Consider the following 13,428-nt stretch of genomic DNA (forward strand, 5'->3'; position numbering starts at 1 on the left):
TTCCATGAGTGCATATTCAGGACAAAAGCATTTAATTTGGATATGAATATTAAATGTTAAACAAACAAAAACCCTCCTTCATGTTTTATTGTTTTCTACCACATTAATACACACGAGAACACAATAGATGTGCTCTTCCCATGTGGTCATCTAACATGAACAGCCAGAGAGGAATTAGCCTAGCAATGTATGAACAAAGAGGAAGAGCATGTGGTTTGGGGAAATACCTGTTGCCTGGGCTATCTCATCGTCAGGCAAAGCCTCGTCATTTCTTTCAGGAAGAGGCTTTCCAAGTGATGGACCAGATGGCACAGGCTGGGGGAGCCCATGAGCTGAAGGACCCAGGGGACACCCTTCATGTGACTATCATGTGACTCCACCAATGATCCCCTCAGCAGAGAGGCTCCAGGAACACTGCCCCCAAATCCCAAAGATGCCACCACATCTGCTTGACAAAAGTGCCAGTGCTGCCGTAATGGAGGAAATGCAGGTGAAAAGAATAATTTGTTCTTCCACCAGCCATATAAGCTCTGCTCAGCCTAACATGCACATGCCTTGAAGAGCTGCCCCGCCCACTGTTCCAGATGAAAGAACAGCCCAGGGAGCATGATCTGAATCCCATGATGCTTTTTATTCCGGCCACAAGACAGGACCACTGGGCATCTGACGCGTGGGCAGCCCACCCACAGCCTGAGACCGCCTGGGGCTGAGACTTGTGTACAAACTGAGAAAAGCATTAACTGAACCTGTCATATGCCTTTCTTAGGGCATTAGCTTAGAATCACAGGAAGAATAAACTGAATGAGAAGCAGAAGGGGACACACAAAGAGGACACAGGGGTTGGTGGCCGAGCCACAGTGCTGCAGCGCTTCTCCTAAGTCAGCTCTCCTCCCTGCCTGGGACTCAGGGTGTGCGGCCTGGCAGGATGCAGTCCTTGCACTTTTATTTCTGTAGGACGGCTCCTCCCTCACGTGCAGTGGGCATATGACTGCTCTCTCTCCTTGATTGAGTCAGCTGGGGTGAGTTCCTCTCCTCCACAACCAAGAGTGACTGCTAACCAACTGTTTTTAGGGGAGGCTCCTTTCCACAATGGAAAACATGAAAGAGAATTTGCACCAGATCCATGTGTTCTCAGATTGATTTATTCATTGTTTGTTCTCTTCCCTCCCTCTCTTCTTCCCCCACTTCCTTCAGTCAATCACTTCCTTCCTAAGCACCTATCGTAGGGGTGATTCGTGATTATTTTTGGAGTTGTTCCTGCTATGTGGCAGCTAGATAGTTAGAATGTACTGATGAGCAAGACAAACAAGATGCCTGCCCTCATGCAGCATGTAGTCTGGTTGAGAAGTTGAAATGTAAACAAATCATTAAAGAGTGTGCTTTGGCCCTTGCTGGTTTTGTTCAGTGTTAAGACTATAGGTCCATGGACCGAAGAGTTGTGGTTCGATTCCTGGTCAAGAGCATGTACCTCAGTTGCAGATTCCATCCTGGACCCTAGTAGGGGGATGTATAGGAGGCAACCACTAATGTGTCTCTCCCACATTCATGTTTTTCTTTTTCTCTCTCCCCCACTCCCTCCCTCCTTTCTATTCTCTCTGAAAAATCAATGGAAAAATATCCTCATGAGAGGACAAATAAAGTAAAACGAAATAAAATAAAATAGTGTGTTCTGGGAGCCATCAGGAAGTTGACTTCATCTAGTGACAACACCCTCCTCAGAGAGGTCCTCCCAAAAGAAATGACATCTAAGCTGACACCTGAAGACACAAGATGAATTTGCCAGCTAAAAGGGCTTGGGTGAAAAGAGAGAGGGAGAATTGTAGGCAGAGGAAATAGCTTGTGCATCAGATCAGCAGGAAACCATTACCAGGGCCCCCAAACATCTAAGAAATGTGAAATGTGTGCAGAGCAAGAAATTGGCTTTCTGTATGAGAGCTAAAAGGGGTAAAGGTGGACTTCCCCAAATTTTGATGGCATATCTGTATTAACAGAAAAATCAGTCTTTTTTTGTGGGTTCCCAAGAGACCACACAGATTGGGACATAGGTAAGAGGGTGATGAGGAAGGACTTAGCATCTCAATGAGCAGAGATCAGGACTTACACTTCATGCCTCACCCTACTCCCGGGGCAATTATCTTGTGTATTCAGAGTCACTCAGACTGGAAAAAAGTATTCATCACCATTATCATCATGATCACAATGATCTTTTACTTTTGGAAGACATTTGTTTACAAAGTGTTACATGCTTTATCTCTCTTAAAGTTTCCAACACTATAATAGCCAAAGAGTATTATCCCCAAATTCAGATGAGAAACTGAGGTTCTCAAAGGAAGCCTAAGATAATAGAATGAACAAAAATAAATACAACCAGATTAAATACATGCCTACTGAAGATGATGACTCAAAAGATAGTAATGGTTCTGTACAAACATTCCTTAGAGACTTTCTAGTATTCTTTTCTACTCACACGGGATTATTTTTCTTAACTGGATCAGGGAGAAATGTGAATCCTCTGGGGAACAAAGAAACTAAGAATGATTCCTCTACTTAAATATGAGTCCAGTGAGATTAGAACATTCCTATTAGGAGACTCCCCAGGGCCAGGTGCACCTGGGCATTAGGGTGTGGTTCTAAGTGCCCATGATTGACTCTATATGGACCTTCATCTGGAGAATTCGCTGGACATACCATAACTCTTTCAAGGGTAAGGAATGTTTGTGGATTGTGATTTGAGAAAGATCAGGAAAATTCTCAGCCCATATCTCAAGAAAAAATTCCCAAGAACCAAGTGCCTGTAATTCTTCCATTAGAACTTTTCCCTTAGGCTCAACTCTGGGTTCTCTAGAATGTCCTCCAAAATGAGAATATTTGAAGGAGCAAGTCTCCAGTGGCACTCATGCTATAGTAAAAATAACCACGGAAGCATGATTTAGAGGTAGAAGGGCTCAAAAGAGGGATTAGCAAGAGTGAAGACAGATTTTCTGCTTCAGAATTTTGCCAAGACACCACAATTTGCAACAAAGTGGCCATGATGTTCTAAATTATCCCCTGGTAGATTTCTGTTTTCTCCTTTTCCAAAATCCCCAGAATCATCCAAATCATCATCATCATCATTATCATCACCTTCATAGTCATTTGTTGAGCACTTATAGCTCAGGCACTGCACAAGGTTGTTTACTTGGGTTAAGTCATTTCATCACACAGCAATCTTTTGAAGTAAGAACTATTATCAGTCACATTTTATAGATGATAAAAATGAAACCTAGTGAAATTAAGTAATTTGCCCAAGGTTCCCAAGCTAGTAAAGAATAAAACTGGTATGCAAATTCCTAAGAACTGTTTTTCTCTCTTTTTTTTTTCTTTTCTGTACTTGTTAGGCCAAATACCAACTGTCTTAAGAAAACCAGAAAAGCATTAAGTGATGAATCTGTTAGCATTCTAGGGAGTTGCTCTTTTATTAAAAGTGTATTTATTGATTCATATTCCAATTATACATAATTTTTGTCATTAATTGTGAGACTAGAAAGTTATAATTAAATCCACGTTAGTATAGCTTTGAAACTGCATCCAACCTCCAGTAGCAGATTGCTGCTCATAATTTAAATAAACCGTATGTTAGAATTTCCTGTCTTGTTTATACTTAGGAAAAAAATTTGTTTGACTCATGCACACAGATTTTTTTAAGAAAATAGGAAAGAAAAAAAAAAGTCTAGAAAATAAGATGAAATCATTTGCTATATAATCAGTCTTTTATACATATTTAATATGAAAAGACATTGTATTTTAATGAGAACCTATTCTACCTTGGTTAATAGCCAACAGAAAATAAAACAATATAAACAACAATTGTTGTCGGTTGAGTTTGTGTCTAAATACAAACACTGCCTGCACTTCCAGAGGAGGGTTTAAATATACACATCTACCTGGGTGAGATAAACACTACAAAATAGGATAGTATCTGCCCTTTAAGGTTTCTTTGAGGAGCAGGGATAAAGATGTCAGCTGGCTGTCACCTTGAAGGAAGCAGAAGACTCTAGCACTTAAGAGAACACAGTCTGGAGGGAGAATGCCCAAGTCGTGGCTTTGCCATTTTCTCCAATTTTGTCCTTGATGAGTTAGTTAACACCCCTGAGCTTCAAGGTGAAACAGGGATGTTGGAGCCATACAGATTCAACAAGATGATATACAGGAAGCACTGAAATATTGTGCCTCATCTGAAGCCAGCAAAACAAGTAGGTGCCACTATTTAAATCAAGTAGAGCAATACCTCATATATAGACACACTGCACCTCTGGAGTAGCTGGCCTTCCTTGGAAAGGCAGAGAAGAAAGGCATCATGGAAACATGAAGTCCAGGGGTTGTAGTGGAAATGGTCCAGCAAAATTAGGGGTGGGTGTCAAGAATTAGAATGACAGGGGAATTGGGCAAGTTGACTCAGCAGTTAATGCTGTAGCAACAGAGTCTGGACCTACAGCTTTGTGTGGGAGGACCAAGCAAAAATCATGATGAAGAGTTGGAAGTCCTTTTGATGCCCTGAAGTCTGCACAGTTCTGCTCCTGGACAATGTGATATGTTGGGTCCCCCACATGCCATTACACATAAAATCACAAGTGCAGATCCAGAGCCTTATAAATAGTATAGAAAATAAGAGAGTGCTAACAAAATCTTTTAAGGGAGGGGAGACCCCCAAAGATCGAAATCCTACTGGCAATGTACTCAAATAGCAAAATAAGAATGGCCAGTGGAATAAAAGGGGACATCAGCTGAAACCAGTTTGGCTCAATGGATAGAGCATCGGCCTGCAGACTGAAGGGTCCCAGGTTTGATTCCGGTCAAGGGCATGTACCTTGGTTGCGTGCACATCCCGGCAGGGGGTGTGCAGGAGACAGATGGTCGATGTTTCTCTCTCATCGACTTTTCTAGCTCTTTATCCCTCTTCCTTCCTCTCTGTGGAAAATCAATAAAATATATTTTTTTAAAAGGGAGGACATCAGTAATTCACCAATAAAGATAAATGAAAAAAGAATAACCAGTGGAATGCAGTATTATACCAACTTCTTTTTTCAGAGTAAGTCTGAGAAATGGGATAAATTCAATATATATAGTATATAGTGATTTGCAAATGATGGTTTAAGAGATTTGCTGGTTCTATTTTATCATCAGAGAATAAATGAAAGAGATCACAAGAGTCAGTACTATGTCTTGAATTTTGGTTTTGACCTAAAATATAGTGAAAAATCCCCTGATCTGGAAGCATAGAACAGAGTGTGGAATCTTGGAGGGAAGGGGTGGTGGTGGTGGTGGTGTAATCAACCAAGAACTTTGTATGCACATATGCATGGCCCATGGGCATGGACAACACTGGCAGGGAGAGTGGAGGGGAGGGAGTCTGGAGGAAGTAAATGGTGTGGGGGGGGGGGGAAGAGGGACACTTTCAACAATAAATAATTATTTAAAAAATAGTCCTATCTAATAAAAGGGTAATATGCAAATTAACCATCTCTCCATCACAAAGATAGATAGTGGTGCCCAGTTTTCTCGGCCCTGCTGGAGTCCCCCAGTCCGTGGAGGGCAGCAGCTGAGAGCGGGCAGCATGAGCAGCCTGGGGGAATGCTTACTTCGTTGCCATGGCAATGAGGCAAGCATTCCATCCCAGCTATGGATGGGCCTCTGGGCAGCAGGTGCAGGTGCGGAGCAGGCAGGCCCCTCAGAGAGCTACTGGCACAGGGCTACTAGTAATAATAATAAGTCCCCTGGCCTTATTTAAGTGGAGATTAAGGAGCTGGGAGTTTCACCTCAAAATTTTTTAAATTGGCTAAAGCCTCTCCTGAAGGCTTGGCTTTATGCTATGTAGACTTTAAATCTACAGTAGCCAGGAGCCCTTCCTAAGCAAAACACACATAAATAAAGTGCATTTTTCCCTAAGGTTACAAATCCCAAACTGGAGGATGCCTTTAGAAGCAACACCACTTCATCTGGCCAATCCACAGGAAATCATTAAAAATAGGAATTATTTTAAAGAATTACACATGTGCACAACTGTGGACAAGTGATATGCCTATGATTCTTCCAGAATACCACTGCTTCCCTCCACCTTCTCCTCTTCTCTCCCCTCTACACTTCAAATTACTTCAGAAAAAAATCAATTCTAACAATTCAGTGTATACAGCTATACTTTATACTTATACAAATCACACACATACACACACACTCACACAGACACAAATTATTTTCTTTTTACAAAAATAGTACTGCAATCTATACATTACTTTAAACCACATGTGTCAAACACAAGGCCCGCGGGCCAAATCTGTCCCGCCAGGCCTTGCAATGTGGCCCGCACCGCGCTGTCATCACTGCACTCCGCTGTGTTTCCATCACAATGACAGTTTATGACTGTTCAGTAAACCATTCGGCCCGCGATTTAGGCTGGATTTTAGATTTTGGCCCCTTCTCTGATTGAGTTCGACACCCCTACTTTAAACAAAGTAATTAATTAATATATTTTTCCATATGTTGATTAAAATAATAAAAATCCCTTTTTTCATCACTTTAAAATTTTATCACATACTAGGAATAAAACTCACCTTTTGTCACTTAACTTTCTCAAACACAATTACATATATTGACCTCCAAGTCAACACTTACTAATTTAACTCATTCTTTTTCATGGCAGTATATTTCACCTGTTTGAATCATACTTTTATGATTGTCTTATTAATGGACTTACTGTTTCCTCTACAAATGCTGTTGCAGTAAATACCCTTGAACACATATCTTTACATAAACTTTGATTTCTATAGCGTAAGTACTGAAAGTAGATTAAAGACTTTAAAGCAAAGCAGGAGAAACTGGGTACTTTCAGTGTTCTGTCATTAAAAATTTGCATTTGTTATTGATCACTTACTGTTCACCAAGCACCATAAAAGGCTCTAGTGGGAAACACAGAAAAATGGAACAATTTCCTGCCATCCAAGAGCTCACACTCATTGCAACATCTCCTACCGAATGGAAATGGGATCTCAGAGTGGCTCTCAGGCCACTGCGTGTGCATGGAACATGTTTTCTTCCCCCTCCCAGACCCCGTCTACCCGCCCCCCCCCCCCTTCCAACCCCATCATTGCAAGAGACTTCCTCAGCAAATAACATTCTATCTCTCTGCTCTTAGGTCTCTACTTCAGCTCTTTTAAAATGTAGATCACCTAACTTATTCATTTTTAACTGTTTTTCTTTTGTTTGTTTGTTTTTTGGGTGTTGTTTTTTTTTTGTTTGTTTTTTTTTTGTCCACTATTTGATTTCTCTTCTTCAAATGAGAAACATTAATAACATTTAAAAGCCAAAGCCCTTGCTGCTTGGAGACTTAGAGGCCAAAAGAGAGAGAGAGGAAGGACTGTAAATATTTTAAATGTAATAACCTTTCTTTTCTCTCTCTCTCTCTCATCAAGGGGCAAACACAGCTATAATTCAGTATGATAAATTCTCATGAATGAATGAATGAATGAATGAATGCAGTGGAAACCCAGAGAATGGGGTGAATCACTGTTTGGGGTGAGGAAAGGGAAGGAGTAAATATGAAAGAACTCTTCACTGAGGGAGTAACATTTTAGCTGAGGTTAAAAGACAAACATTTTTTCTAGGCATAGGGTGGGAGGGAATTATACACAGTAGCAACAGAAATAGCAAGAGCTTGAAGGTAAAAGTGCTTTTGAGTTTTGGAGAGAGCTTGGGGCAGCCATCCTTCAAGTTTAATGGCCATGAGCTATACCCAGGGAACTTATTTAAAACACAGATTCATGAGCAGGCACCCATCTTTCCGATATTTTTATTGATGTCCAGAAATCTGCATTTTAAACAAATTCACCCAGGCTTACCAGTCTTCGGATGGGCTGGGTGGTGAGGTGTGGCACGAACTAATGTTGCAACAGGATTGAAGAGAATGAAAAGGAATGTTTCAGGTAAGTGACAATGTGAGACAATAGGGGAGTGTATCAAAAAAATCGTGTCAGCTCTTTGAATTTTGTTCTGAGAGACAATGGCTTGGCAATGGAGTTATTATTTTGGTCAAAAACACCACTGTTTCACAGGGGACTTGATTGAGTGGGTGACTGAGTGAATGAATGAATTATGAGAAAGCCAACTGAAAGTTTCCTGCACTGTGAGCACTGCTTGGCTGGTTGAATTTGCTTGTCCAGAACACAGTGGTAGGAGAGCCATCCCAGAACCTTACGTTCAAGCTGTGTTGACGTATGTCAAGTTGATAAAGGCATGCATTGCTATGCACGCCTGCAAACCAAGCAGATGTGATTATCCTGCGGATCATCCATGTGAACGGACTCAGCCGGGCAGCCAGAGCAGATCCCAGGCCCAGGAGCTAAGATCTGGGAGGACAACGCCTCTTACATAATTTCCCAGCTGGTCCGGGGCTTGGCCTGTGATTGATGCTACATGACGGGCTTTGAACTTCCTGTTCCGATGGGTGCCCTTGCCTTCCAGACCTCCTAGCAGAGGGAACGTGTGACCTGCGGATTTCACTCTGAATTACCGTCACCCAAGCCCACAACACGCTCCTTGCTCTGTGGCCCCGGGAGTGTCTCGGTCTCTCTCCTCTGCCATTAGGCAAGTTGCCCCGGGACTGTGGGGGTGCTTTTTAAAAGGGGGACAAGTGACAGCGCTTCCCACAGTCCAGGCGGTGAAGAAGGCTGCACAGGAGGCTGAGGGATCTCCCGAGGGAAGTCAGAAGAGCCCTCAAGGGTGACCAGGACCGAGAAACTAACGAAAGGAAGAAGTCTCTGTGCTCAGTGTCTCTCCTGGCCTCGCAGCTCCTCTGCCCCCAGAGCTGGCAGAGCAGGTGCCAGGGCTTCCAGCACCCACGCCAGGCGGAGACCTGTCCCCGAACGGAGACCTGTTCCCCCGTGGCGGAGACCTGTCCCCGGGCTGACCAGCCTCCCCGCGCGGCCAGTCCACCCAGCTGCCCCGCTCCCCCCGCGTCCCTCCTCGGGGCCCGCACCCCGCGGCGCCCAGGTGAGCAGCCGCCCCGGGCAGCGCCTCCCTCCGCCTGCTCGGTCCCCGTCCCAGAAGGAGGCGCCTTGGCTGAGCCCCGCGGGTTTGCAGCCCCATCTAAGCGCCCGCGAACATCCGTGCACACTCCCGCCTCCGAGTGCCCATGGTCCCGTCCGCCCCCCGGATAGCACTGGGCATGGGGGGGGGGGGGGAGGTTGGCGTGGGAGGGTGGCAGCCGGGCTTTGAGCAGAACCCAGCAGGGAGCACCCCACGGACCCCTCCTCCCCCGATGGCGAGCCGCTGTGCCCACTCCCCGCGACGCCCCGCTACTCACCAGCTCCAGGGCCCGCAGGAAGGCGAGGGGCTCCTTCAGCGCCCGAAAGGTGCCCGCCGAGGCCAGCTGTGGACGAACGAGGAGCGAGGGGGAAAGAGAGAGAGAGGAGGGAGGGGGGGGGAGCGTGAGGCCAGGGCAGGGGCGCGTCTCCCGAGTCGCGGGTCCCCAGCGCCGGCCGCCCCGCGGTCCCTTTCTACCTGGCTCACCGGGTCCATGGCTCTGCTCGGTCTCTTCCGCTCGGTTCCCTTTGCAGGGAAGTTCGGGGCCGCCGCGGGGTGGTCCTCGGGGCCAAGAGCCGCCTCTCGGAAGGAGGCGAGGGGCGAGGCCGGGGCGGCCGGGGCGGGCAGGGCCTGGGGAGCGGGTGCCCCGCACTGCTCTGCGCTGTGCGCTCCTCGCAGTCCGCGCCGAGCCAGTGGAGCAGCCGGAGCCTGGAGGGGGGAGGGCGGGGATGGGGGGGGGGGGTAAGGGGGGGCGGGCGGCCGCCGCCTGGGAGGGCTGCCATTGGCCGGCTGCGAGCTCAGGGGGCGGGCGAGGAGGTGGTCGAGGCAGAACCGCCAACCGGTGCCGCCGGCTCCGCCCCGCGCGCCCTCGGGCTCCGGGGAAACTTTGGGGTTTTGGGTAGAGGGAGGCCGGCTGGCACCTTCAGCAGGCATGCTCCCTGCCTGAAGAAGGGGTTCCCTGAGCAGAGACAGGCATTCCCACTTTGCATGCGGAGTTGTGTGAATGCTGGTGGCTTCGGAACTCTTTCTAAAAGACTGTTGACTTTGTGGGACATTCGCCCTGGGGCCGGGCAGAGCCAGTGGCTGGGATATGGCCGGGAACAGAGGAGCGGGGCCTTCCCCCCAGGGAAGCAGAGGGTGAGGACACGGAGCACGGGGCTGCAGGGCAGAGGGAGACAGATTGATCTTGAATATGGCACAGTGTGCCAGGCGGGTAGTCCTCGTGGCCACTGGGTGAGGTCGGGAGCACATGATGCCCATTTTAAAAGCAGAATATAGACTTAGTGAGGCTGGGTTAGCCAAGGTACACAGCAGGTGCGAGGCTAAACAGGGACACGAATTCCAGTTCCTTTAAAACCCTGTCTTACTGAGATCCTTGGCCTTAGATACAATCTCAACTAAAGCTCCTGCATTCATCATAAAGTGGACTGAGTCCTCCCTCCAACTACAGGCTCCTTTTCTTCCCGTAATCTGCAAATCTTGCTGAAAATAATAAACAAGAAAACACTTGAGGTCTTTCTGTGAATGAGAAATTGTGAGGGCATGTAAACGTGACTTCATTACCTACTCAAACCACCTCTAGGTTAGCAGCAGTACCGCTCCCATTGAGAGACAAGGAAATCAGGATCCTGGCAGAGGAGAAGGCTGTTCACGGTTGTACAGCTAGCACACAATGAAGCCAGAGTTGAACTCAAAAAAGTCAGGGAGGAAAAAAGAATCAGAACTCTTAGCCACCCACCATGTAGCTGATGATACCATCCCCTCCCTTCTCTCTTTGGATCCCACCTATGAAGTGGTCTCCGGGCAACACGAATAGCCATCTGTTTACTACAAAGGTTTGCCAAAAAGGTTTGGAGTGTACGTGTGTGTGTGTGTGTGTGTGTGTGTGTGTGTGTGTGTACACCAGAGGCAGGGGGCGGGAGGGAGATGTATCTACTATTTACCCTGTTTCCCCGAAAATAAGACAGTGTCTTATATTAATTTTTGCTCCCAAGAGATGCGCTAGGTCTTATTTTCAGGGGATGTCTTATTTTTCCATGAAGAAGAATACGGTACACATTTATTGTTAAATGAAAATAAAGGAAATTTATTACCTGTATACAGTACGGTAGTACGATAGTTGTCAACACAAACCAGACAAACTGTGAATCCTACAGTATCAAGAATTTACTCATTTATTCAATGACAATCATGTCATCATCTTTTGGAACATCATTATAACAATCCAATTCCTGAATTTCCTGGTGAGTTTCTTGTGACTCCATTTCTTTCAGAATCAGTGGACCAAATCTCTCATGTTTAGCAATAGCACTGTCTTTACATGAGTACTTCTTGTCAAGGTAGCCTGCTCGCAGTGCATTTGCAATGCAACTGTCAGTGATTTTCTCCCATGAATTCTTCACCCAAGTCACAACTTCTTGCAGTTTAGGTTTCACAAAGTTTCCACACTGATTTCTCTCCATTCTATTTTCAATGTAGTCATTAATTTCCATGAGTCTGGAGATAGGCCGTCATTCCTGCGGGAATCATTATCTTATCTATTTTTCTTTCGTGAAGAAATGTCTTCATGCCTTTAGCACGATGAGTGCTGGCTGCATCCCAGACTAGCAGACCTCTTTGGCTCCCTCACATAACAAGCAGCAGCATTAAATTGACCCACTTCCTTAGAACTGCTTGCGTGGCCCAGGCTTTTTCAGTTTCAAGAATAAAAACACCCAAAACACGTTCAATCTTTTCCTTCTTGCCCTTAGAAATGATTAAAGGTGGGATTTTAGTGCCATCCAGATGAATTGCCAAAATACAGGAAACACGTGCACTTTTGTAAGCAGTGTAGGGAATGTACACTAAGGAGGCACCCCACTGTTCAATTGTTGTTTAAGATGATTGGCCCATAAACACTGCAGTTTCATCCATAGGAATCATGTTGGAAAGATTGTATTTAGAGAAGTCAGCATCATTAATAAAGGACTTGAATGCAAGTGCTCACTTAATAACTTGAGTATCTTCCAACCTAAGCAATGTTGTAGATCTTCTTAAAGACAGTTCACTTCGCTGAAGGAAATTATCCAGCCAGTGTTGTGATGCTTTGAAGTCTTTGGGGGCTATGTCAAACTGTGGTGCCATTACATGGGCAAATTCATGAATCTGAGCACTATTCACAACCAAAGTCTCTGCTCTCCTGTCAACAACCCATTCACAGATCAGGTCTTCAGCTCAGAAAATAATGGTTGCCCACCTGATCCACACTTGCGATTTTTAGCATTTCCCTTGTTCACTTGTTCAATGAGGTTACCATACTCTGCTCACCATTTTTGGACCAATAGGATACTCAACATGTTCTCTTTGCAGAAAACAGTAAGATTTGGGCCCCAAGAGTCTTCCACGATTCCTTTCTTGTACTCCACGGAGTAGCTTTTTCTTTTTGCACTCATTTCTAGGGGTAAAAAAAAGGAATTGGGGTATCAAGATGGGGGGAGGGGGGTCACTTAAAATGACACAGGCGGGAGGGATCAGAGGGGGAATCAAAATGGCACAGGAGAATCAGAGGGGGGATTACCATTTTAGTAACCCCTTTTGATCCTCCTGTGTCATTTTGATTGCCCCCTCTGAACCTCCTGTGTCATTTTAAGTGATCCTCCTTCGCCCACCCATGTGCCACTGAACACCTTCACCAGACATTTATTAGACATTTACCCCCTGGGGCCTGCCTGGGGACTGTCACTGGGCTTGCTGGGGCCTGGATCTGGACTAGAGCAGGGTCTGCCACTGACTGAGAACCTTCAGTCTTTATGAGGGTGGCCACGAGCATCAGGTAGTGTTACCAGAGACAGACCAGCACTCACCACCTTGGCCACATCCTGTCCACTCTAATCCTTCTGTTCTTCTACACGCATCTGAGAAAGTCTTCTCTCTCCCACCCTGCACTCACCGCTCACTCCGACCTCCACTCCACCTCCACACAAGAGTGACGTCAGGACCCCATGTAATGTCACTGGTTGCTAGACACCTGTCGGGGCGGCCCTAGCGACCAGTTTATGGTAAATTAATTTTCATTCTGAGACAGAGCCTGGGGGGGGGGGGGGCTTATTTTTGGAGGGATGCCTTATATTTCACTCAGAAGGAAACCTGTAAGTAGGTCTTATTTTCGGAAGATGTTTTATTTTCGGGGAAACACAGTATATATTAAATATATTTTATTGATTTTTTACAGAGAGGAAGAGAGAGGGATGGAGAATTAGAAACATCAATGAGAGTCACTGATCAGCTGCCTCTTGCACACCCCCTACTGGGGATGTGCCTGCAACCAAGGTACATGCTCTTGACTGGAATCGAATATGAGACCTTTCAGTCTGCAGGCAGATGCTCTATTCACTG

The 13,428-nt window shown here is 45.8% G+C and overlaps 1 protein-coding gene across 1 annotated transcript in view; it reads right to left on the bottom strand.

The window, feature by feature from the left end:
- Positions 1 to 9,726, bottom strand: part of SYNPR (synaptoporin) — a 263,369-nt gene extending 253,643 nt beyond the window's left edge. The window contains exons 1-2 of the mRNA XM_036430648.2: positions 9,532 to 9,726; positions 9,335 to 9,400 (exon numbers count right to left, since the gene is read on the bottom strand). Coding sequence (XP_036286541.1) covers positions 9,335 to 9,400; positions 9,532 to 9,549 — 84 coding nt within the window. The 5' untranslated portion in view covers positions 9,550 to 9,726. The remainder of the gene's footprint in view (positions 1 to 9,334; positions 9,401 to 9,531) is intronic.
- Between the last annotated feature and the right edge of the window lie 3,702 nt (positions 9,727 to 13,428).

Source organism: Pipistrellus kuhlii, unplaced genomic scaffold (genome assembly GCF_014108245.1).
Source record: "Pipistrellus kuhlii isolate mPipKuh1 unplaced genomic scaffold, mPipKuh1.p scaffold_m20_p_11, whole genome shotgun sequence".
NCBI lineage: Eukaryota > Metazoa > Chordata > Mammalia > Chiroptera > Vespertilionidae > Pipistrellus > Pipistrellus kuhlii.